A 25,221-nucleotide genomic window follows, 5' to 3' on the forward strand; every position below is an offset into this window, starting at 1 on the left:
CAGAAATCACAATGGAAAAGGAGTCAGAGAGAAGATGATAGGCTTTTGACCCTAAATACCGATGAAGGGATAACTGGAAGGGAGTCTCACTGAACAAAATTGGGCTTACATCTAATTCGTCCTGCTTAAGATTGTTCCATAAGTATTGTTCCAAGACACTGAATCCTACCTCCCCCAGTTTCAAGAAGAAGAAGAAGAAGAAGAAGAAGAAGAAGAAGAAGAAGAAGAAGAAGAAGAAGAAGAAGAAGAAGAAGAGGAGGAGGAGGAGGAGTTTGGATTTATATCCCCCCTTTCTCTGCTGCAGGAGACTCAAAGGGGCTTACAATCTCCTTGCTGTTCCCCCTTCACAACAAACACCGTGTGAGGTAGGTGGGGCTGAGAGAGCTCCGAGAAGCTGTGACTAGCCCAAGGTCACCCAAGGTTGAACTTTCTCCAATGAGGAAGGCATTATAACAGAGAGGGGAGAGCAACCCCACAGAACTGGGAGCTCAGCTCACCCCCCCTTGTCAAGAAGCTTCCCCAGCTGACAGAACTTCTGCTTGCCAATCTCCAGGTCTGCCCTGAAAGTTGGAACTCAGACCTACAAAGACACCAACCCTGTAAGGTAGGCTAGTGATAATTAGGGTAGCGTGGTACGGGGTCGTTAATGATTTATTTAACAGAGAGTGCAGCACAGGAACAGGTACTTTGTAAATCCAAATGATCTCAATAAGAGGAGTCTGTGAGGAAAGATCTATGAAGGGCATCGCTTAATAAGAGCATTTTATTTCATTCCACAAATGAAAACCTGCCGGAAATCTGCCATCCCCACCACTTATTGAATTCTTCAGATTTCTTTTAAAGTGCTACCTTTTAATTAAAATCTTCAAGATGACTCACAGTGACAGTACAACACCAATATAAACATCATCATGCCAATAAAACATAAGACAGTAGAAACTTAAACAGCAAAATATTGAAATCCAAGAAAAGATCCTAATTTTGAAACATCAATCTTCAATGGATGCTTAGAAGGCTTTTAAAAGAATTGGGGCGGGGGGGGGCAGGTATAATTTGGGGGAAGGGAGTTCCAAAGTCTGGGGGTGGAAGGTGCCCAAAATACCTTTGTGTCTCCACTAGACATACTCCTGCCCTTGTGAGCTCTCTCAGTAATATTGAACAGGGCTCTAAAAAGGTTGCATATACATTTTTTGAACAAAACAAAACAAGTAAATAATACCTCCCCATTGTCCCAGACAATCTCAGAGTTTAGAAAGATGTAGAGAGGTTGAGATAGTCCCTATTTTGGGCTCAAGTGGTTAAAGCATCTAAAAAGTTTTTAAAACTGTCTATTAAGCTGGAAACAAACTGCGAGGAATGCAGATAAGGGTTTTTTTTTCATACAACGGGGTGAATGAGAGAGAACTGTGGATCTTGGAGATCTGTATCTTCTGTTGGCTGAACTTTTGACCATCCAGTCCTATCTCTAAGCACATGGGTTCCACCTCTTGACTCAACTGATTCAGCTGTATTAGCACATATATATATATCCTGCCTCTCTCTCTCTATATATATCTCCTGCCTCTTTAATAGAGACTTAGTAGGATATTATTTACCAGGTAATTTTCTTTGCCTTCATGCCTTTTGTATACAATAGTCTTTTTCTATTGCGCCGTATGTTTCAGAGTTTGCAGTAAAGGTCAGCTCAGTCACGAGCTGAAACACGAGCAAACGCAGCCTTTCTACATTTGACTATTGTTCCCCGGGTATGCTTGCCCCCCTCAGAAAGTAAGAGTAAACTTACTGAACAAACGGGGAGGGGGAAGTCAGAAGAATGACAGCACTGAGCACATGAGCAATGAGTCATTGTGGTTCGTTGTGGAGTCATTCAAGACTCAGTTGCCTTGAAATGGTGATATAGTTCTGAAGTCCCATGTAATCTCTTACAAATTGCCCTTCTCAGACTTTGTACCACATTAGCCATAAAACAAATCTTCCTATGCCTTCTTATGGTGAAGGTCACTCGTGTCTGACGTAGACCTCTTTGTACTTCTGCTGACAATGCAGAGAGCATGGATTTGGGTATATGCTTAATGCTGGATGAATAATGTTTTCACATGTTGTGGTAGAATCTCTGGAGAAGAAAATGTCAACTGCAAATGCACGGCTTTATTCTGTGGATTTCGGCTTCTCTCGGAATAAACAATAGCCTCTCTTTTGTAAACATTTTATTATTCTGCTATGTGTGCCAAATGTAAAAGTTTTTTGTGTGGAAATATCAGCTACTGGCTATAAGAGCATTGTTTGTAGCTAAATATGCCAGCCATTCATAGTATGTAGTTTGGAATGAAATGTTGTTTTGATCTGAGTAAATGTTAGGAAACTAACAAGAATAATGCATAGGTAAAGTTTTACTCAGTGGTGGGATCCAAAAATTTTAGTAACAGATTCCCATGGTGGTGGGATTCAAACTGGCATAGCGCCAATGGGGCTGGGCGGGGCACGACAGGGGCGTGGCTGGGCATTCTGGGGGCGGGGCGTTCCTGGGAGGAGCTGTGGCAAGGACGCAGCAGCTGCACCGGTCCTTGGGCAGGAAACGAATGCACGCAGGCGCAGGCTGCCACGCACGCCGGTGCACCTCCTGCTAGACTGCTTCAAGTTCTGCGCGCTACTGCTGAGAGGAGGGGTGTAACTAAGGCAAAAATCACATGGCAAAATCACCCATTAGTAACCCCCTCTCGGCACACACAAATAATTAGTAACCCCCTCTCGGGAACCTGTGAGAACCTGCTGGATCCCACCTCTGGTTTTACTTTAACTTTTAGGTGCACTGGTTTTGATCCAGCTAGCAGTACTTTGGGCCTCTGTTGTAAAGATGTTTTCAAAGAAAACATCTGGCTAATGTAACAAAGCTGTTATGTTAGAGATGTTAGGAAAGACGGGCGTTAGGATTCACATTCAAGCCCTCCTGCGTAACTTACAGAGACATCTTGCCACCTGTGCCTTCCTCCCACGATACAATAATGCCAATGTCGCTTTGATCAGCACTTGAAGGACAAGGACCATATATTCTGTTGTCAAAACATCTCCCGGATTCTGGAAAAAACAAGCTGGCAGGCATCTGAATGACCTCATTTTAAAGAGCGGCCACGCCTGCTGCATGGCCGCCATTGCAGGAGGGAAGGGGTCTCTGCTGCCGGAAACTACAATCTTTTGGTCTCACCTGCTGGAGAGGCGGGTCTGAAAAGGGGCACGGGAGCCTCCTCGGGTGAATGGAGCCAGAGCATGGACTTGCCGGGCAGTGTCGTGTTTCATTCGGGGTTTGGGGGGATGGGAGGTGCCACATCGGGACATTTCTTTTAAGGAAGAAGCGTTGTACAGACCGGATGGTGTTCATTTGTCACCTTGAGGCACAGACCTATGGCTGCATAGCCTGAGAACATCTTTGTATGATTGGCTGAGGGCGCAGGAGACGGATGGCGGGAGCCGGGGGGGATCCACCCCGGCTCTGTGGCGGATTGCGCATAGGGGGGTGATCCACAGGGTAAGGGGAGCTGGGGGAGCTCCCCACCTCCTTAAGAGGTTGGGGTGAAGCAAGCCCAAGGTTGGAACGCCCCATGGGGGGGCTAAGGAGCTTGCGCCCCTAGGGGAGATTGGACGGGGCCTCCAGTCATGGGCACTTCACCAGTCTGGAGGTTCACCCCAATCCCCTCGCCTGTTAGATTCCTCCAGAAGATGGGCTGGGGGGGGGGGGAATAATCCGGGCTATACTCTGGGGACGGCACTCGGGCTGCCCGGAAGGATCGGATCACCCCCCGTGCTGCGCCATTTGCTCTCCTATTTTTTCTGTTAAACTCTCTGACTATGGCCTGTTTTCTCACCCACAAATACGTCTCATTCCTATTCCCTGAAAAATGAGTCAAAATGATGGATTCTCAGAAAAAAAGCTATTGTAAACTGTCGCCTGGAAAATGAACATTGTTATTCATATCGGGGAATGGGGAATTGAGCAAGGGGGGGCACCTCTGTCCGCAATGTAAAATCTCTACCCAGGAGAGGTACTAAGGTGTGTCTTTTATATCATGGTTTGTATGAAAAAGGGTTTTTCATTTATGCTGGCATGTATGGGGAGGGTCTATCTGACCTCACCATGATGCTGTGATGATGCTGACTTTTTTTTACTCTGTAAACTGCATAAAACCTGAACATAAGAACATAAGAACAAGCCAGCTGGATCAGACCAAAGTCCATCTAGTCCAGCTCTCTGCTACTCGCAGTGGCCCACCAGGTGCCTTTGGGAGCTCACAGGTAGGATGTGAACGCAATGGCCTTCTGCGGCTGTAGCTCCCGATCACCTGGTCTGTTAAGGCATTTGCAATCTCAGATCAAGGAGGATCAAGATTGGTAGCCATAAATCGACTTCTCCTCCATAAATCTGTCCAAGCCCCTTTTAAAGCTATCCAGGTTAGTGGCCATCACCTTCACCTCCCTGTGGCAGCATATTCCAAACACCAATCACACGCTAGTGAAGAAGTGTTTCCTCTTTATTAGTCCTAATTCTTCCCCAGCATTTTCAATGAATGCCCCTGGTTCTAGTATTGTGAGAGAAGAGAGAAAAATTTCTCTCTGTCAACATTTTCTACCCCATGCATAATTTTGTAGACTTCAATCATTATCCCCCTCAGCCGCCTCCTCTCCAAACTAAAGAGTCCCAAACACTGCAGCCTCTCCTCATAGGGAAGGTGCTCCAGTCCCTCAATCATCCTTGTTGCCCTTCTCTGCACTTCTTTTTCTATCTCCCTCAATATCCTTTTTTGAGATCACCGGCCAACCAGAACTGGACACAGGGGTACTCCAAGTCGCGGTCAGCATCTCACTGCTTTATATAAGGAACGCATGACAATCCTTTGCAGTTTTATTCTCAATTCCTCTTCCTCTTAATTATCCCCAGCATAGAGTTTGCCTTTTTTTGCAGCTGCCATGCATTGAGTTGACATTCCCATGGAACTATCCAACTAAGACGCCTCTAAATCCCTTTCCTCCTGGTCTGTGACTGATAGCACTTCGGATCCCTGTAGCGTGTATGTGAAGTTTGGATTTTTTGCCCCCTATGTGCATCACTCTTTTACATTTTGCTGTTACATTGAACTGCATTTTGCCATTTCTGAGCCCACTCACCTTAATCTTATCAAGGTCCGCTTGGGAGCTCTTCGCAATCCTTTATGCCGGTTCTCACCACCCTACATAATTTGGTATCATCTGCAAACTTGGCCACCACGCTTACTCCACCCCCTACTTCCAGGTCATCATTGTATGAATAAGTTCAAAGAGCACTGGTCCCCAAAGCAGGATCCTTGGGGGACACCACTCCACGACATCTCTCCATTGTGAGAACTTCCCATTTACACCCACTCTTTGTTTCCTGTTTCTCAACCTGTTTTAATCCCATAGGAGGACTTCCCCTCTTATTCCTTCCTTCATTGCTGGAGTTTTCTTTTCAACAGTCTCTGGTGAGGAACTCTTTGTCAAAAGCCTTTGAAAATCCAACTGGACAATGTCCACCTGGGTTCACCCTCCTCTGTCCACATGCCTGTTTTACACCCTCAAAAGAACTCCCCAGTAAGTTTGTAAGACAGGATTTGCACTTCTGCAAAAGCCATGCTGACTCTTTCTCAGCAGGTCTTGCTTTTCTACATGTTTTATAATTCTTTATCTTTTAATGATAGATTCTACTCAATTTACCAGGAACAGATGCTTCAAACTGACTGGCCTTGTAATTTCCCTCGGGTCCCTAGATCCTTTCTTAAAGATTTCTGTATTACATTGGCCATCTCTCCAGTCTCTTCAGGGATGGAGGCTGATTTCAGGGATAAACGTTGCATATTAAAGTGAGAAGATCAGCAATTTCATGCTTGAGCCTTTCTAAGAACCTTTTCTTGGGTGAATGCAATCTGGGCCAGGGGATTTTGGTAACATTTTAGTTTATTCCAATGGCTGCCAGAACTTCTTCCCCTTGTCTACCACTACTCGTCTTCGCTAGTTCCCTCGGATCTCGGCCTCCTAAGAAGCTTCTGGTTCAGGTGCAGGAATGTTCCTCACCTCCTCTCCCAGGGTGAAGCACAGATGCAAAGCAATTCATTCAGCTTCTCTGCAATCTCCTTGCCATCTTTTTAGCACAACACCCTTTGTTCCTTTGTCATCTAACGGGCCTACCACACTTGCTGGCTTCCTGCTTTTGATGTACTTGAAGAACTGTTTGTTGGGTTGGTCTTGATGTTCTCAGCCATGCGTTCCTCATAATCCTTTTTTTGCCTCCCCCCTTACAGCTAACTTGCTTCTCTTTTGCCACCATTACTCTGTGTTCCTCTCTCATATTCTTCTATCAGTCAAACTGGACTTCCATTTTCTAAAAGACATTTTCTTTTCTCTGATAATTTCCCTCAACCTCTCTTGTTAACCATGGTGGCTTTTCTTTTGGACTGGGTGCTGCCTTTTCTTAAACCTTGTGGAACACATTCCAGCTGAGCTTTATTACTGTGTTTTAAATAACCTCCAAGCATCCCTTGAACAGTTTTGACTCTCTTTGATTTTCCCTTTCAGCTTCCTTATGCACTCATCCCTCATCTTTGAGAGAATTTCCCTCTCTGAAGGCTTAATGTAACTACATTAGTAGCTGCCACTTGTCTCGCATGCTGAGATACTGAATCTGACAGCATTGTGGTCAAAATGGCTGTTCCCTATAATGGCTCAACAACACCTGACTTCTCCTGCACCTTCAGGTCCCAGTGGGTCCCACATAGAGCCTTTGATCTTAGGATCTCACCTCTCCCCTGGTTAAGGTTCCACAACCATCTGCTCTAAGCCATTATTGCAGTCATTTAGCATATCTCAGGACATGCTCTCTCCTTACTTCATGACCTGAACATGCATTTTTCCAGTAGCTTATATGGGGATAGTTAAAAATCACCCATTACCACTACATTTTTGTTTTGTTGGCCTCTCTAATACCCTTCTCTTTTTTCCATCTCCAGAATCCTTCTTTTTGTGCACTTTGGTCTGGGGACTATACAATATATTCCTTTAATATTAAACTGTTCCTTCACACCTGGTATTGGATAGTCCACAGTGATTCTTGTAGGGGAACCAGCTCCCCTTTGCATTGTTCTTTTATTTTTATGTGTGATACTATGCTCTCTTTTGATGTAAAGGGCAACTCCACCCCCAATGCGCCTTGTCCTATCCTTTCTATAGAGCCTCAGCCTTGGTATAACAGCATCCCACTGGTTCTCCTCACCCACCTCATGTCTCTGTAATGCCCACTATATCAAAGTCCTCCTTCAAAACTCTGTACTCTAGCTCCCCCATTTTAGGTCGAATGCTTCTACTATTAGCATAGAGACACCTTGCATAAATCTCCTGTCCTTGTCCTTAACCTGGGATTTATGTGCTTTTCACTCAAGTCTTTTGTAGAATACTATCCCTTGTCACATGCACATTGCTATGTTCCTCGCTTGTGCTGGTTGATTTTAGGAAAACTCCTCCCTCTCTTGGTCTTCAGGTCCCCATAGATACTGTATTCTAACCTAAGTCACTCCTCAGTTCCTGTCGGCTTTCCCCTAGTGATTTCCCAGTTTAAAAAAAAGCTGCCTTGCCACCTTTTGAAATGTTATCAGCCAGCAGCCTGGTTCCTCTTTGGTTAAGATGAAGCCCGTCCCGTTTGTACAGGCCTGCCTTGTCCCAAAAGGTTCCCCAGTTCCTGACAAATCTGAAACCCTCTGTCTTACACCACCTTCTCATCCATCCAACCTGGAAACCCATATTGTATTCTGTGCTTCTGTCTAACTGAAAATTGGTGCTGCAGCAACAATAAACAATTCTTTTATTTCACCCTACCTCTCGCCTCTTGAGTGCCAATTGGGGCAGGGCTCAGGAGAACATAGCGGGTGCAAAGTTCCCCAGACACATCAACGTTTCATCCATTAGATTTGTATAGCTTTGTAAAAACATTTATGAGCTTCATGGCAGAAGGGAACTTGCATGGCAGAATAATACAATGTTTACAAAAGAGAGGCTATTGTTTATTCCGAGAGAAGCTGAAATCCACAGAATAAAACCGTGCATTTTCCTGCCCCAACATCCTACCCAAACCACCTCACGTATTCTAATAAGGGAGAACACAACTTGACCCTAAAGTCTAGCTCAGTAATTCACAAGTCACCGATGCTGTCCCTCATCTCATAGTCCTAGTCGTAAATTGAGGAGTTCCCTCCTGTGTGTCATCTACTGCTTTTGAAAGATCAGCAGGTTAGCAGCCCTTAATAGTCCAAACTAGCCAAATCTCATCAGAGTTCAGAACAGGGGCGTACCTAGGTAAATTGGCGCCCAGGGACAAAACCTGAGTTTGCCCCCCCGCCCGGCGTATGGGCAGCCACCCTCCCCCACCATGACCAAACAATGATTTTTTGTACCAGCTCACAAAACACCTCCCACTCCCATCAAAACATACATGGCTCTCTCCCCACCAACACTTTTTTTCCTAATCCCTCCTAATCACAACAACCCTATATATGATTTAGGAGTTGTTAGCCTTGAGAAAACTTAACAATGCCAGTTGCAAGTGGATATTAAGCATATAAATCTCTCACAAATCAGCCCCAGCAAAACCATGTATCAAACAAATCACAACATCAACTGTCACAAAACACCTCGAGTGGAAACCACCCCCAAACAGCATGACTTTCAATGGGGTGTTTAAACTAGGGAGCTCAGATTCTTCTTTTAAATCTACCTTAAAGGGAGAATCTGGGGTCCCCGGTTAAGCTAAAAGAATTGAAAGTGATGCTACTGATGAGAATGAATTCTCCCCCACCCTGAAACAACATCACTTTTGAGGGCTGGAGATTCCAGATGAAACAAATACCAGATTCGGCTCGAATCTGGGCAAGTTGAGGCATATTCGGACAAAAGTTGTCCGAATATGTCCTACTTAAATATGAACAAATCACCGAATGCAAGACCATTTGGGTTTTTGGAGGGTATTTTTGGTGCTTTTTCGGCCTGCAGGGAGTGCATTTTTAAAGCTAGTGGCACCAAAATTTCAGGGCATCATTCAGAGACTGCCCTGATGATACCACCCGAGTTTGGCGATGTTTGGTTCAGGGTCAGCAGACCCCGAAAGGGGGTGCCCCCATCCCCATTGTTTTCAATGGGAGCTAACCTGAGATGGGGGGCTGCCAATTTGAGGGACCATGGCACAGTCCCCCTGAACATAACTTCGCCAAGCTTAGGTGCCATCATAAGAATAGTTAACAGATGATGCCCTGAAAATGTGGTGTCACTAATCTAAAAATACATCCCTTCCAGACACCCCAAGAAATTTGGCCGGAATTTGCTGTTTTGCGGTGGCTTTGCTTTCCATTAGCCAGCTAATGAGGAATTTCTGAGGCAGGCTGCACATTTTTTAAGATAGAGGCACCAGACTTTCAAGGTGGCTCCAAGAGGCCTTGATTAATAGCATCCAAGCTTGGTGAGCTTTGCTTCTGGAGGGGGGGGGGAGTTGAGAGAGTTCTGAGAGAACTCAGCCCACAGGCTTTCATGTGCAGGAGCGGAAGGAAGTAAAATAAGCGCACGGGGCCCATAAAATTGAACCCCCCAGAAGCAAAGGTCTCGAAGCGCAGGATGCTATTACCAGGGGGGGCCCTCCTGGAGCCACCCTGAAAGTCTGGTGCCTCTATCTTCAAACGTGGTAGCAGCCTGCCCTACACACTCAGAAATTCCCCATTGGCTACAATGGAGCAAAGTCACTGCAAAACAAAGAATCTTGGGCAAATTTCTTGGGGTGCCTGGAAGGGGTATGCCAGCTAGTGACACCACATTTTCAGGGTATCATCTGTTAACTATTCTTATGATGCCACCCAAGTTTGGTGAAGTTATGTTCAGGGGGACCAAAGCTATGGTCCCTCAAATAGGTAGCCCCCATCTCAGGTTAGCTCCCATTGAAAACAATGGGGATGGGGGCACCCCAGCACAGGGGGTTCATAACTTTGCTTCCCCTGAACCAAACATCACCGAATTTGGGTGGTATCATCAGGACAGTCTCTGGATAGTACTCTGAAATTTTGGTGCCACTAGCTTTAAAAATGCGCCCCCTGCAGGCCGGAATGTGAAAAAACACTTTAAAAATTAAAAAACACACAAACGCCCCTGAAGTGTTGGCGCCCCCCCCCCCACGTGACCAAATGGGGGGCGCCCGGGGACATAGGGTACCCCCTGTCCCTAGGCAGGAACGCCACTGGTTCAGAAGCAGTGTAGAGTCAACACTTGGATGGGAATCTACCAAGGCATAGTATGGCCCTTTCCCTACTTACCGTTTGCTGCGCACTACTCTCCCCAAATAGTGCATGGTCCAGCGGCACTCCCCACGAGTCCGGGCGGTGACAACGCAGTTGCCCCGACTCTGCCGCTCTCACGTCCCCTCAGCGCGCATCATTTCTGGCGCTGAAGAAACAGCACCTTCTGACTGCCCCGCGGCAGAAATCACTCTCGCTGAGAGTAGCACGCCGCAAACGGTAAGTGGGGAAAGGTCCTATGACTACTTTGTAGAGGAAGGCAATGGCAAACCACCTTATCTATGAAACTCCTCCTGTGATGGAGTTTTCAACTTCTTTGTGATGTGAAAGTGACCCGTGTCTTCTAATGTAACTTTGGGTCAGTTATCTGGGAAATGCTGATCCAGATGGATTATATTTGTTCATTTTCCAGGCGACAGCTTAAAATAGCTTTTTTTCTGAGAATCCATCATTTTGACTCATTTTCAGGGAATATACTTTTTCAGGAAGTGTGTTGGTAGCTGGAAAACATTTCCATCCTCACAGAAGGAAATGAAAAGGGAGATTTCTCATCAGGAAAAGAGAAATAAAGCTTTGTATCTCACGCAAAATGTTTAGGAAGTATTTCTCAGGGGTATTTGGGAGGACACCCCCCCCCATGCCCTTTTTGAGTGCTTTTAAAAAACCCAGTAATTGCAATAGTACTACATGTGCTATGTCACATCGTAACAATTCATTACCACAGTCTAGATTCTTCATCTCAGCTTTCATTATATTTTAAAAGCAAGTTGCGTGCAGATGGTATAGACCAGTGGTTCCAAAACTTATTTGGCCTACCGCCCCCTTTCCAGAAAAAATATTACTTAGCGCCCCCTGGAAATTAATTTTTTTTAAATTTTAATAGCAATTAAACAGAAAGATATATGTATTATTACTATTACTATTACTATTACTATTACTATTACTATTACTATTATTATTATTATTATTATTATTATTATTATTATTATTATTATTATTATTATTATTATTATTATTATTATTATTATTACAAAACAGTTATACACAGCAAACAAGATCAATATGCTGGATTTTGTATTACATCACACGTCGGATACTTCCCAAGCATCTAGGACTGTGTGATGTATCGACGAATAATGCGTGCAGGGCCCAGTAGGAATTGGCCTTTTGCAACTGACATATGGTGATTTTGTCAGCGCCAAGTGTTTTAGAATTAGTTCAAGATCTTTAGGCACTGCACCCAGTGTGTGATCACCACTTTGGGACCACCTGTACTAGTTTTGTTACTTAGAGTCTTTGTGGTTCAATCCTTAAATCCTCGTGTCGTGTAAGTTTTTTTCCAGTTGCTTCTCATCAATCCTGCTGTCACCCAGGAATTGCAGCATCAACTATCCACACTTTCTTTTTTCCCACAATTGGCGAGGTCAGGAGTATTGTGTTCCAAAACTTTGTCAGTCTGAATTTGGAAGTGCCAGAGTAGTTTTACGTGTTCATTTTCCAGTATACCTTTGGAGGTTTGTGATTCCTGAGTTCTTTGTCACAGGCAGATGGTAGTTGTGGCACAAGTTCGGTGAATCATCTGAGCAACGGTATTATGCCTCTGGCTTGTAGTCCGTCTGCGCGAATCTTCTTGCAGCAACTAAGTATGTGATCTATTGTTTAAGTCTGCTTCCTTGCAGAGTCTGCACTAAGGATCTGTAGTTGACTTTTCAATTCTGGCTTTGATGGCGTTTGTTCGGGTAGCGTGTTCTTGGGCTTAAGAATCAAAAGCTCTCAGTCTCCTTTTTCAAAGTTCCATTTGTGAGCCTGGCCAGGTTTTTTCCTTGTCGATTTTGTCCTCAATTTTTTCGAGGAACTGTCCATGGAGAGCGTTCTTTTGCCAGTTTGCTCTTCTGCGTTGCAGTGGATTTTTACGGGACTCACTCTGTGTCGTTTGCACTTTGAGCAATTTTCTGCTGTTGACTTCCATCAATGTTGGTTCTTCACTGTTTTTCACATAATCTGCCAGTGCATGTTTTCTCTTCTTCCACCGTTTGCTTTCACTTGCAGAAGCCCTCTACCTCCTGATTTTCTGGGTAGGTAAAGTCTGTCAACATCACTCTGTGAGTGTAATGAGTAGTGGATTGTCATCGGACTTCTTGTTTTTCTGTCAAGATCATCCAGCTCTGCTTGCGTCCAGTTCACAATTCCAGCGGTGTATCTGATGTGGTATGGCTTGAGTGTTGATAGCTTGTGATCGTGTTATGGATTTTAATTTGCTCTTCAAAATTTTTCTGACCCTTTGGACATATTCTCTGCTGACCGGTTTTCACATGTCCATGCTTGATGTTGTCCAGCTGTAGTATTCTGGTATTTATAGGATTCAGGTTGATTGCACTTTATGGTTTTTCCAGTAGGCATCTCTATGCCCTTACTGTCAGTAATTTTCCCTTTTCTTCAATGCCACTGTGAACGCATTTGTCCAAGCCGAACTCCATACTAATGTCATTGCTGAAGATTCTGACTGTGTTGGTCAGTGACTGAATTTCGGTTTTCTGATTTTTCCCGCCAAGAAGCTTTAGATCATCCATGTACAGCAAGTGGGAAATTTTTGGTGAATTCTTTGCAGTTTGATAGCCCAGGTTTGTTTTTTGTAGAATTGTTGACAGTGGGATCATTGCAATGATGGCAACAATGGTGACAGTGAGGCACCCTGGAAAATTCCTCGCTTGATGTTGACAGTTCAGTAGCGTTGGTTTGCCATAGACAACTCAGTTTTCCAGTGTTCCATTGCATTTTGAATTAAACTTGCTAATATTTTCACAAACCCCAATGACATCCAGGCATTTGATGAATCCAACTGTGTAGCAGTGAGTCGAATGCTTTTTTGAAAATCAATCCCACGTTGTATACAGGTTTGTTTTGCGGCTTTTGCAGTTCTCCAGTATCATTTTATCAAATCAGAGAAGCTGATCTTTGGTGCCCCTACTTCTTCTTTTTTATTACCTTTTTTTTGTTCTGCACAGCAGATGTTATTTGCCTCCAAGTAATCTTGGATTTGATCAGCAATTATACCTATCCTTGGTTTACACGAACATTGTAGGCGAACACGTTATTGGCCTGTAGATTTCTTGTATTGTCACTTTTGCTCAGTCTTTCTGTATCAATTATGTAACCAGTTACTATCCATTCACTGATGTTTCCGGTTTGCAGCATTTCGTTGAATTGTTCGGCCATTTTTGAGTGCAGGCTGGTCAGATATTTGAGGCAAAATCCATGCAACTGATCATTGCCAGGTGATGTCCAATTTTTGACTTTCTTCACTCTTTTACTGATTATTTCTGTTGTTATTTCCAGGTTTCTCATCTTGTTCTTTGAAAATTTCAGTGTTATTATTATTATCATTATTATTATCATTATTATTATTATTATTATTATTATTATTATTATTATTATTATTATTATTATTATTTATTCAATTTCTATACCGCCCGATCCCCAATTATTAATGTTTCTACCTGTGGTCATCACTGCCCCCCTGGTTCGCTGCAGCACCCACCAGGGGGCGGTGGCGCCCACTTTGGGAATCACTGGTGTAGACCCTTCCCCGGCAAATAAAACACAACAAGGACTTGGAAATAGATTGGGCCGCAGCCCAATTTACTAATTAACAAACATAACACTCAAGAAGCTGGGAGACAAACAGATCGCAACATCAGCAGGTCAGCACCGTTGCTGACCTGACCATGCTGTCTCCAATCCCTATTGGGGGACTGGCAGGAAACCGGGAGCCACCGGGGTGGATACCCTTGGTGTCAGCCAACTTCCTGCTGGAATTGGCGAATTTCCAGCTAAATACCGGCTTATTACCGACCCACCCCACCCCCAGGCCCGCTCCTTAAGGGCACCAATAACCATGGAGAAGACCGGCCGCCCGGCTTGGCTTCTCCCCACAGATGTTGCGATTCCGTTGCCAACCCGCCGGGCTGCGACAAAAGTACAAGTATAACAATAAAACCATTTGTAACCTGTCAACCATTAACAATTGTAACTAGGGAGGGTGGGTGGGTCACGTCGCTCTTGAGCCTCGGCTAGCCAAGAAGGCCGAACTCGGGTATTAGCACTTATAAAGCTCTGCTGTTCCCGCCTTAACTTCTTGTACCGAGATATCGTTGCAGCTCCCTGCAAATGCGCCCTCAGAGCTGGCAGTCCCATTCCTTTTGCCTCGTGCTGCTCACCTCTGCCGCAATGGCTGCCACCGGTGACTCGATGGCTGCTATTTCTCAAACATATCTTTAGAACCATGAGGACTAGAAACTTATTTATTTCTTAATGAAACAACAGGTTCTTAAAACTCAGGTTCTTAGGAAGCCTGTACACAGTTCAACTTCCTTCTCTTTCTAAGGCCGTTCAGAATGACTTCACCATCGTTGCTCTGCATGATTGATTTAACCTTAATATTTCAGATGTGTGGAAGCATGTTAGGAATGAACATATTAATTTTCAATTATGATTTTTTAAAAAATCAGCGTCTTTATGTTGCATCCTGGCTCCAGGGCATGGGGAAACGGGCTTTCTGATGTTTGGATTCCTAGGGTGTTGTTTTTTTCACCTTCTTATTTCCTCTCACAAAGAACTTTGTGCACTACTGTTATGATAGGGTTCCTTTGAATGGTCTGGCACTGAACTTCTGTCTACATATCCTGTTATTGTAGACTTATTGAACATCCTCTGGCAGAACTGTCTCTTCCTCCTCCACATTCCTTACTAACATCACATATTTCCTGTACAAGAGAAACTTATCCACTTCAACGGGAAATCACCTGGGAGCAACACAGGCTTTAGAAGCAGGGCTTTTCCACCTGATTAGACAGGTGTGTTTATATATCCCATTGGTACTGTTAACACACCTTTTGAGTTGTGGGATACAATTGGTTGGGCTGTCATGTGATATGCAAGAAGATGATGTCAGAGCTGCATGATATTGAACATACACAGCAAATGGGCAGGGGGGCAGAAGAGATAATACCAGTAGATGGTACTCAAGAACATAAGAACAAGCCAGCTGGATCAGACCAGAGTCCATCTAGTCCAGCTCTCTGCTGCTCGCAGTGGCCCACCAGGTGCCTTTGGGAGCTCACGTGCAGGAGGTGAACGCAATGGCCTTCTGCGGCTGTTGCTCCTGATCACCTGGTCTAAACATTCAGCATGGTTCGAAGGCAATAACTTCCTTTCCACTGCAAGCTCTTCCTGTCCCTCATACTCTCAAACATGCCAGCCAAGGAAAGCTGTGAGGGGTTGAAGCAGTTTATCAGGTCAAAGGAAGTTCAATGTGTTCTTTTGATGCAAAATGACTTATTTGAGAATAACAACCAATAGAGGGAAAGTGTGTGTTTTTTTAAAAAAATCTACAAACCTACTGACTCTTTATTTGGCAGTGAGCCATTTGAACTCTCCAAGGCTTACTTCTGAGTGAGCATGCAGAGTTTGGCTGCAAGGGATTTTTAGATTATTTCACGTGCCCTAATTCTCTGAGTGGTGACGCACCATTGACTATCAACAACAACTTTTAGTGCAGTCCAAAGACTCATTTAGGAAAGAGTTAAACAGAAATAAAATCGATTAACAAAAACTATAAAATTGTTTCCATACAGTACAGAATTGAAGTGAGCACTATAAAAACGTTACATTAATTAGCTAAAACTATACATTCATATCTTCATTAACTTAGCAGATCTAATTCTTAATGCTTCAGATAGGGATTTTGCCACAGCTAAGTTTAATTTAAAAACTCTATCCTCCAAGTGATATACCAAAAACTCTATCCTCCAAGAGATATTTACCAAAAGCAGTTTAGAACATAAAGATCTTTTGTTTATCCAAGGCAGTATCAATTTCTCACGAGGCAGATTATACCAAGGGCGTTTCAGCAAAATGTGAACGTTTCAATATCATTATTATGATGCCTGGGCTCTGTTGGTGGGTCTTCAGTCTGGTCTGTGGAGAGGTGTATGGGAATGGCACTTTTGATGAGTCCATTTGGACTAAACTATTGATAAGACTCTGAATGGTTGTTGTATCTATCTGTCTTTTATGGACAATTGTTTTATTGTATTTTGGAATGCCAATAAAGGCTTGTCTATCTATATCATTATTAATACATGGACATAATCTATATGCAAAGGGAATTCCCTTCAGCGGGCCACGCAACACTTCTGATTCCAGAACATTTAACCTTGCTCTGGAAAACAAGTTAGATTTTTAAATAGTTTGCAGCTTTAAATGGGTTGGGATACCACAACACAAATAATATCGGACAACAACTAGTAATGGCACATGACCTTAATTCTGCATGTGAAACATCTTTAAATCTTTGGTAGATTTTATGGCCATCTCATAACCTAAATCAGATTAAAAAGTGGGAATAAATAATAACTTTCTTTTCTATTGTTTTTCACCAATTGCTAGAGAAGACCTCCATTGCCATATATTGCAATAATTCTGTGAATTCTGGAAAAATAAAAATTCTTAGCCATAGTTTAATTGCAGATAACCAAGCTTTTATGGAAAGGGGATATTTCCCAGCTTCCAAAAAAAAAAAGAAAAAGAAAAAAGCACAGCATTGGAGATACAGTTTAGTACTTGAAAAAGGGCCTTCAAAAAGCTTGCATGTAATTTATCAAATTCTACTGTGAGCCCTTCTGTCCATATTGGCGCTGCATATAGAATTTGGGACCCCACTTTAATGTTGAAAACTCTCATTTCAAATGGAATGTGCTGTCCTCCCTTGGATTGGAAAAAATGAGTAACAGCATTCTTGTTTATGTTGGCTCTATCTTTAGTTACCTTTTTTGTGTATGGACCAGAGCACTGAGTGCTGAAATGTTAGTCCTAAATAGTAGTAGAAATAAATAGCAGATCTTGCCTTCGTATTTCAAAGCTGCAAAAGTTATTGTTAATGGGGAATGAAATCGTCACTTGTGCTACAGGCTGTGAGTAAAACTGCACTTCACGTGCAGCTGTGTGAATATAAAAGTATATGTGTGTGTGTGTGTGTGTGTGTAATGTATAATATATATTATAAATGTATAATATATATATAATACATTTATATATTATAAATGTGTGTGTGTATGTATATGTGTGTGTGTGTGTATATATATATATATCTTTGTGTGTGTATATATATGTGTGTGTGTATATACATATACACATATACATATATGTGTGTGTATATACATATACATATATATGTAAAGATACATATATGTGTGTGTGTAAAGATACATGTGTGTGTGTGTGTGTGTGTGTGTGTGTGTGTGTGTGTGTGTGTGTGTGTGTGTGTGTGTGTGTGTGTGTGTGTGTAGCGATTTTCAAAAAACCCAGTTTGGGGAAACTAACACAGGGCAGAGTCGTTTGGGGGCAAGAGATCCTCTGAGGATGCCAGCCACAGATGCAGGCGAAACATCAGGAGAGAATGCTGCTAGAACACGGCCATACAGCCTGGAAACCACACAGCACCCCATTGATTCCGGCCATGAAAGCCTTTGACAATACTTTTTAATTCTGCGGGCACATTTGGAGTTCAGACACAGCATGGTGGACTCAGCAACAAATGGCTGCCACAAAATGGCTGCTGCCATTTCCAAATGACCCAGATACAAATGATTGCCACAGTTTAACTGCAGTAACACAGTGCAGATCTTTGTGCTGCCATAGCAGATCTGGTCTTATGCATGCGTGACCCCATAAGGCTTTTCAAGGCAAGAGACAAACAGAGGTGGCTTGCCGTTGCCTCTCCGTAGTGACCCTGGACTTCCGTCTCCCCTCCAGATACAAACCAGGGCCTGCCCTACTGAGATCTGAGAGCATGCTAGCTTGGGCCAACCAGGTTGGTGTATAAAACATAATTGGAAGGGCAAGTGCTTTAAGAGCAACAGATATGCAGAATTCTGCTGACCGACGCACCTTACCCGCCAGCAGTCTGACCCTTAAATTTCTCCTTCCTCTGCCTCTGTCCTTTAGGGTCCAGTTCTGGAAGTGAACCCAGTGGAAAGAAAAGTACCTGCAGAAAATGTCTGGAGAAGTAAACCACAGAAGCAACTCTCCTCAACAGCACAGAAATCAGATACTTCACTTTAACAAGGTTTCAGATACTGTGGAGGGGCCTTTCCCCACTTACCTTTGGCCCCACGCTACTTGAGGAGAGTAGCGCGGGGTTCCTCGTCGCTCCCCACGACAGGGGCAGCAACAGCGCAGCCGCCTCGAGGCTGCCGCTGTCGCGCCCCCTCAGCGTGCGGCATCCCAGGCGCTCTTCTTAACGGCGCCTTTTGATGGCCCCACGTAGAGCGCGGGGTCGTGGGGACGGCCGGGCGCGCGCCTGGGGTGCTGCGCGCTGAGAACAGCGCGCGGCATAGAGGGAAACGACGAGAGTGGGGAAAGGCCCGATGTCAGCCAACGAGTCCACCTCAAGCTCATCTCATTCAAATCTTTGAATTCCTGCTTCAACTGTTTGCAAGGGATACTGTAGTACAGGAGAAGGAAGCCTTTTGCTGCTAAACACCAATATAAAATACTCTGTCATAGTGATTGAAGGTATTTTCTTAGGCTACGCCTTGTTCTTAAGGTTTTATGAAACTAGAGCAAACATGCCTTATTGAGAAAGGGGAGTCAATATTGTCCCAAAAGCTAGATCCTTGATAGGCTTGTGGTTTGCTTTAGTAGGTAGAGCTGTGTACTATTGCTCTTGGTTTGAAAGGGGCTGATGGCAGCTGACAGCACCATTAAAGATAAAACAGGTTGGGCCTGGAGATTTCCCAGAATTCCAACCGAACTTCACACTACAGAGAACAGTCCCCTTGGAGGGTGGATCTATGGCCGTGATGGCGAACCTATGGCACGCGTGCCACACATGGCACGCGGAGGCCTCTCGCCGGGCACGCGAGTGCCCGGATCTCCCCCTCCCCCGAGCAGGTCGCCGTCGCCATTCCCCCTCTGCCCAAGGGAAAAGGCAGCCACCTTCTCGCTCGGGCAGAGGGGGAATGGTGGCGGCGGTACCTGCTTCCAGCTGTCACTAACTAAGTGGCGCGGGGCGGCCGGCGGCGCGTAGCAGGGAACCCCCTCTGCCTGAGGGAGAAGGTGCTTGCCTTCTTCTTCCGGGCAGAGAGGGAAGCGGCGGCGTTGGCAGCCTGCTCGGGGCATACTGCTCTCTCCGTTTCGGGAACAGACGGGTCGAGCAGGGACTCCCCTCTGCCCGAAGAAAGAGGTGCTTGCCTTCTCCCTCGGGCAGAGCGAGAATAACGGCAGCGTTCCCCTGCCCGGGGCGCCCTGCTCTCCCATCGCGGGAGCAGGCGGCGTCGAGCAGGAACTCCCCTCTGCCCGAGGGAGAAGGTAGCTTGCCTTTCTCCCTCGGGCAGAAGGGAACTGGCAACAGCGTTGCCCTGCTTGGGACTGCCTGCTCTTTGTTCGCGGGGAACAGGCGGCCTCGAAAAGGGACTCCCCTCTGCCCGAGGGAGAAGGTGCTTGCGCTGTCCACCGGGCAGAGGGGAAATGGCAACAGCGTTGCCCTGCTTGCAGGGGCCGCCTGCTCTCCCGTTCGCCCGGGAGCAAGGCTGACCTCGAGCAGGGACTTCCCTCTGCCCGAGGGAGAAAGTGCTTGCCTTCTCCCTCGGACGGAGGGGGAACTAACAGCTTAGCGTTGCCCTGCTTGAGGCACGCCTGCTCTCCCGTTAGCGGGAGCAAATGACCTAGAGCAGGGACTCCCCTCTGCCCGAGGGAGAAAGTGCTACCTTCTCCCTCGAGCGGAAGGGGGAACTCTTAGCGTTGCCCTGCTTGGGACTGCCTGCTCTTGCGTTGCGGGAGCAGGCGGCCTCGAGCAGGGAAACCCCTCTGCCCGAGGGAGAAGGTGCTTGCCTTCTCCCTCGGGCAGAGGGGAAATGGCAGCAGCGTTTCCCTGCTTGGGGCCGCCTGCTCTCCCGTTGCGGGAGCAGGTGGCCTCGAGCAGGGACTCCCCTCTGCCCGAGGGAGAAGGTGCTTGCCTTCTCCTTCGGGCAGAGGGGGAATGGCAGCAGCGTTGCCCTGCTTGGGGCCGCCTGCTCTCCCGTTGCGGGAGCAGGCGGCCTCGAGCAGGGAAGCCCCTCTGCCCGAGGGAGAAGGTGCTTGCCTTCTCCCTCGAGCAGAGGGGGAATGGCAGCAGCGTTGCCCTGCTTGGGGCCGCCTGCTCTCCCGTTGCGGGAGCAGGCGGCCTCGGGCAGGGACTCCCCTCTGCCCGAGGGAGAAGGTGCTTGCCCAGCCTCCCTCCAGACAGAGGGGGAATAGCCTTGATGTTAGCCTGCTCGGGGCAGCCTGCTCTTGCGTTGCGGGAGTAGGCGGCCTCGGCCAAGAAAGCCCCTCTGCCCGAGGGAGATGGTGGCTGCCTTCTTCCTCGGGTAGAGGGCAGGAGAATGGCAGCAGCGACCTGCTCAGGGTCACCTGCTCTCCTGGCATGCAGGCGGTGCTGGTGAGGGAACCCCATCTGCCCCAGGAAGATGGTGGCTGCTTTCTCCCTCGGGCAGAGGGGGGAAGCGGCCCGGCGGCGACCTGTTAGGTGGCCTCAAAAAACTCCCAGCAGGTATTTTTTTTTTAAAAAATAGCCAAGAAAGGGACCACTTTCTCCGCATAAAAAAACCCCAAACAAATGCAGAAGCTGGAGTTCCCCTCTCTCTCTGAGAGAGAAAGCTGGAGCCCACTTTTCTCTGAGAGGCTACTTCTCCAGAGAGAGTGGCGCTCCAGACTCCTTTGATCCATCCACCCCACACCCCCATCAAGCTTTCTCTGCCCATGGGTCACAGGGGCCATTGGAGGCAGTGACAGCTTTCCCATCCCACCACCACCATCACCCCCCAATCCCCATCAAGCTTTCATGGATCACAGCATCCGCCCAGCCTGCATATGTGTGCAGCATCTTTAGAGGGTGTATCACAGAGGGAAGTCACTGAGGTGTATCACACTGTGTAACAGACTTCCCTCTGTGATACACTTCTGAAGGTGCCAGACACAGATGCAGGTGAAATGTTAGGAGTAAGGTCCACCAGACTATGGCCACACAGCCTGGAAAACCTACCAGAACCTTTAAAACCTCAGTATTCAGGTTAAATTGCCGTATTGGCACTTCGCGATAAATAAGTGGGTTTTGAGTTGCCGTTTGGGCACTCGGTCTCGAAAAGGTTCGCCATCACTGATCTATGGCATTACTCCCCACTGAGGCCCATTCCCTTCCCCAAAGTCTGCCCTTTCTAGGCTTCACACCCTAAATCCCCAGGAATTCCCTAGCCTATAGTTTACCAGTCTGGTGTTTTATAATCTGAACAGATCTGTTTATAATCTGAACAGTTCTGTTATTTTATGGACCACAGTCTCTTATAACAGGGCTCTTCACTGTGCAGTCGGCTTGTAGTGGGGTTTCCGCATGTTTCTCTGTTTACATGCGAGAAGGCAGCCTACAGCCTGCCACACAGTTTGTCTGCTGAACTCTGCTGGCTCTCAGTTCCTGGTTCTCTTAACTCACCCATCAAATCAGCCTTAAAGGCACAGACCTCTCTCCCTCCCCTCTCCATACTCTGTCTCTGTCTCTTTCTTGCTGCCACTGTTGCTGCAGCAAGAAACAGAGAGGCCATTTTTAAAAGAAAGACTGGTTTGAAATAAAGTTTTTAAAAGTCCTCCCGGGGGAAGTGGGGGGAAGCCAAAAAGAGACCCTGTTTGTACTATTCCTTGGACAAGCCCTCTCTGTTATTATCATATTGAGATATCAATATCTTGATATAAGCATTTAGAGAAACAGGAAGGAGCCAGCAACATGAAAGGGGTGAGGGGAAAATCATGGATGGCCGGGTGAAGCTAGGCAGACTGGCTGTGGACGGAGGGAAGACGTCCAGGGCAAAGCTGTGCCCACTGGCAAATCTGCCCCGCTCTAGCAGCAAAGCAACTTAAAGTCATGCTAAAAGTGGTCCCGCTTGCTGCTGAGAGAATGGAAAGTGAAAGCAGGGCTCCAGAAAATACATCCATGCAAGAAATCTTGCTGCGACAGACATTCACCCCATTGCACAGCGGACACGTTGTACATAATCAGCCTGTGACTCATCCGAATTTTGCAGGCTAAAGACCAGAACTCTGCTTGCTAGAGCTTACTGAATATTGAGTAGGCACCGAGTGCATTGTTACTGACTGAGTAGAATTCTGCTGACTTGGGATTTTTTTTTAAGAAAAGATTTCTATTACTTCCCCCCAGCTGTTCAGTAACCAACTTAATCAGCAGCCAACTAACATCTTTGAATAATGTCTCATTTCCGTCAAGCTTCCTCCCTGATTGCTGGAGGTCCCACAAGAACGATAATTGAAGTCATTAAACGGTTTCGAATGAGAACTCCAAAAAGGTGGGGTTTTGAAAGATTCAGCTGCCAGTTCAGAGGATTTTTTTCAGCGCTGCCACGTCATGCGGCAGACTCCAGCTGCGATAAGTCTCCGCATTACTCAGATCTTTTGAAGTGCTAGGAGCGAAAGTCTGCTCAGATAGAATTGCTGCTTTGCTTTTGTGAAAGAAGAAGAAGAAGAAGAGGAGGAGGAGGAGGAGGAGGAGGGGGGGGAGGAGGAGGAGGAGGAGGAAGAAGAAGAAGAAGAAGAAGAAGAAGAGGAGGAGGAGGAGGAGGAGGAGGAGGAGGAGGAGGAGGAGGAGGAGGAGTTTGGATTTATATCCCCCCCTTTCTCTCCTGCAGGCGACTCAAAGGGGCTTACAATCTCCTTGCCCTTCCCCCCTCACAACAAACACCCTGTGAGGTGGGTGGGGCTGAGAGAGCTTGGAAAAGCTGTGACTAGCCCAAGGTCACCCAGCTGGCGTGTGTTGGAGTGTACAGGCTAATCTGAATTCCCCAGATAAGCCTCCACAGCTCAGGCAGCAGAGCGGGGAATCAAACCCGGTTCCTCCAGATTAGAGTACACCTGCTCTTAACCACTACGGCACTGCTGCATAAACCCTTGGTTCAGGCCAAATGCTGAGATAGAGGTTTAGAGATGCCGGATTGTTCACGTGTTCTCTACTACCTCTCCTTTTGAATTCATTATCCTACCTACTTTCAGTATAATAACAATCGTCCTCAACAAGTCAGTCCGTGCAGACTTTAGGCTTGCATAAACTGGGATTTGAATAGAACGTATTGGGAGGATGTACCCAATACAGGAGATCCCAGTGTTGTGTGATTTGGGACAATTCTGGTTACATGAATTCAAGAATGCATCCCTTCCATTCGGATAAGCATCCTCCTGACAGCTCCACAGTACGAACAGTAGATTAATATCACCTGTTGGGTCCTCCTGAAAACTAGAAGAAGAAGAAGAAGAAGAAGAAGAAGAAGAAGAAGAAGAAGAAGAAGAAGAAGAAGAAGAAGAGGAGGAGGAGGAGGAGGAGGAGGAGGAGGAGGAGGAGTAGTTTGGATTTATATCCCCCTTTCTCTCCTGCAGGAGACTCAAAGGGGCTTATAATCTCCTTGCCCTTCCCCCCTCACAACAAACACCCTGTGAGGTGGGTGGGTCTGAGAGAGCTCCGAGAAGCTGTGATTAGCCCAAGGTCACCCAGCTGGCATGTGTGGGAGTGTACAGGCTAATCTGAATTCCCCAGATAAGCCTCCACAGCTCAGGCAGCAGAGCTGGGAATCAAACCTGGTTCCTCCAGATTAGATACACGAGCTCTTAACCTCCTACGCCACTGCTGCTCCAGCTGCTCCACACTGCACTAGCAGCTGTGTTCCACGCCATAAATGCATGGAAAATCCATGCCTTGCCTAATTCATATAATCAGAAACCATTAATGTCAGCTGCATTCTGGGGGCTGCACTCTCATGATACATGTAGTTCTCAAGTTCATACTTTGTATGAAAGTAACATGTGCATGAACTGCGGTTGATTAAACTCCATCTGGCTAGCCCTATGTGGTAAATAAAGTAGCCAGATCATAGTTGGGAAATATGTGGAGATTTTTGGAGGTAAAGGTGGGGTTTGGGGAGGAGAGGAGCCTCAGCGGGATATAATGCCATACAGTCCACCCTCCAAAGCACAGGTGTCAAACTCGCGGCCCTCCAGATGTTATGGACTACAGCTCCCATCATCCCCTGTCAGCATGATGCTGGCAGGGGATGATGGGAACTGTAGTCCATAACATCTGGAGGGCCGCGAGTTTGACACGTAGGCTCCAAAGCAACATTATCTCCAGGGGAACTGATATCTGAAGTCTGGAGATCATCTGCCACCTGGAGAGTGGCAGTCCTAGTGGTAAAATATGCATAATGCTAAAACTGGGGTAACAGAGAGCAGGAGGAATCTATCCAAGGGTGCAGGAACGAACTTGGAAGTGAAAATGCCCCTGGAGTGCCCTAAACTGAGTGGCGCTAGAAGTCAGCACCGTAGGGACCGCTCAGAACCTTAATCCAATAAATGGACTCCGAAATGATAATCAGCAGCATTTATTGATGAGGTATTCAAGCGCCATACTTGGCAAAGCCAGTTCTGATGAAGTGGACATCTTAGGTCCCATAGATTTCCCATGAATCCCTTCCCCCAAACTTCTGGAACTGAGACTGTCCCAAGGTCAGAAACAGGCAGCAGAGGAGCCACCTGGTCTCTGGCCCACAACAAGATAACAGTCGTAACTCTTTTCTCACAGGACAGGCGAGGCAGGGGAGGCCTAGTTCACTACAAAGTATGCAAAGCCATAAAGCAAAAGGTCAAGGAAAGAATGCACAGATGGCAATGGTTACATATAACAGAGCTGGTAACGTATATCAAAAGAGGCATTGAATTGTTACATATAGCTGGTTACATGAATTCAAGAATGCATCCCTTACTAGAATAAACTACTGATCTCTTGGTTGGAAATGTTTCAGTAATC

At 46.1% G+C, this 25,221-nt stretch overlaps 1 protein-coding gene across 1 annotated transcript in view; it reads left to right on the forward strand.

Annotated features, from left to right (window-relative positions):
- Positions 1-18,450, forward strand: part of SUSD1 (sushi domain containing 1) — a 120,211-nt gene extending 101,761 nt beyond the window's left edge. The window contains exon 17 of the mRNA XM_048502617.1: positions 18,333-18,450. Coding sequence (XP_048358574.1) covers positions 18,333-18,397 — 65 coding nt within the window. The 3' untranslated portion in view covers positions 18,398-18,450. The remainder of the gene's footprint in view (positions 1-18,332) is intronic.
- The last annotated feature ends 6,771 nt before the right edge of the window (positions 18,451-25,221 follow it).

This window comes from Sphaerodactylus townsendi, linkage group LG07 (assembly GCF_021028975.2).
Source record: "Sphaerodactylus townsendi isolate TG3544 linkage group LG07, MPM_Stown_v2.3, whole genome shotgun sequence".
Classification (NCBI taxonomy): Eukaryota; Metazoa; Chordata; class Lepidosauria; order Squamata; family Sphaerodactylidae; genus Sphaerodactylus; species Sphaerodactylus townsendi.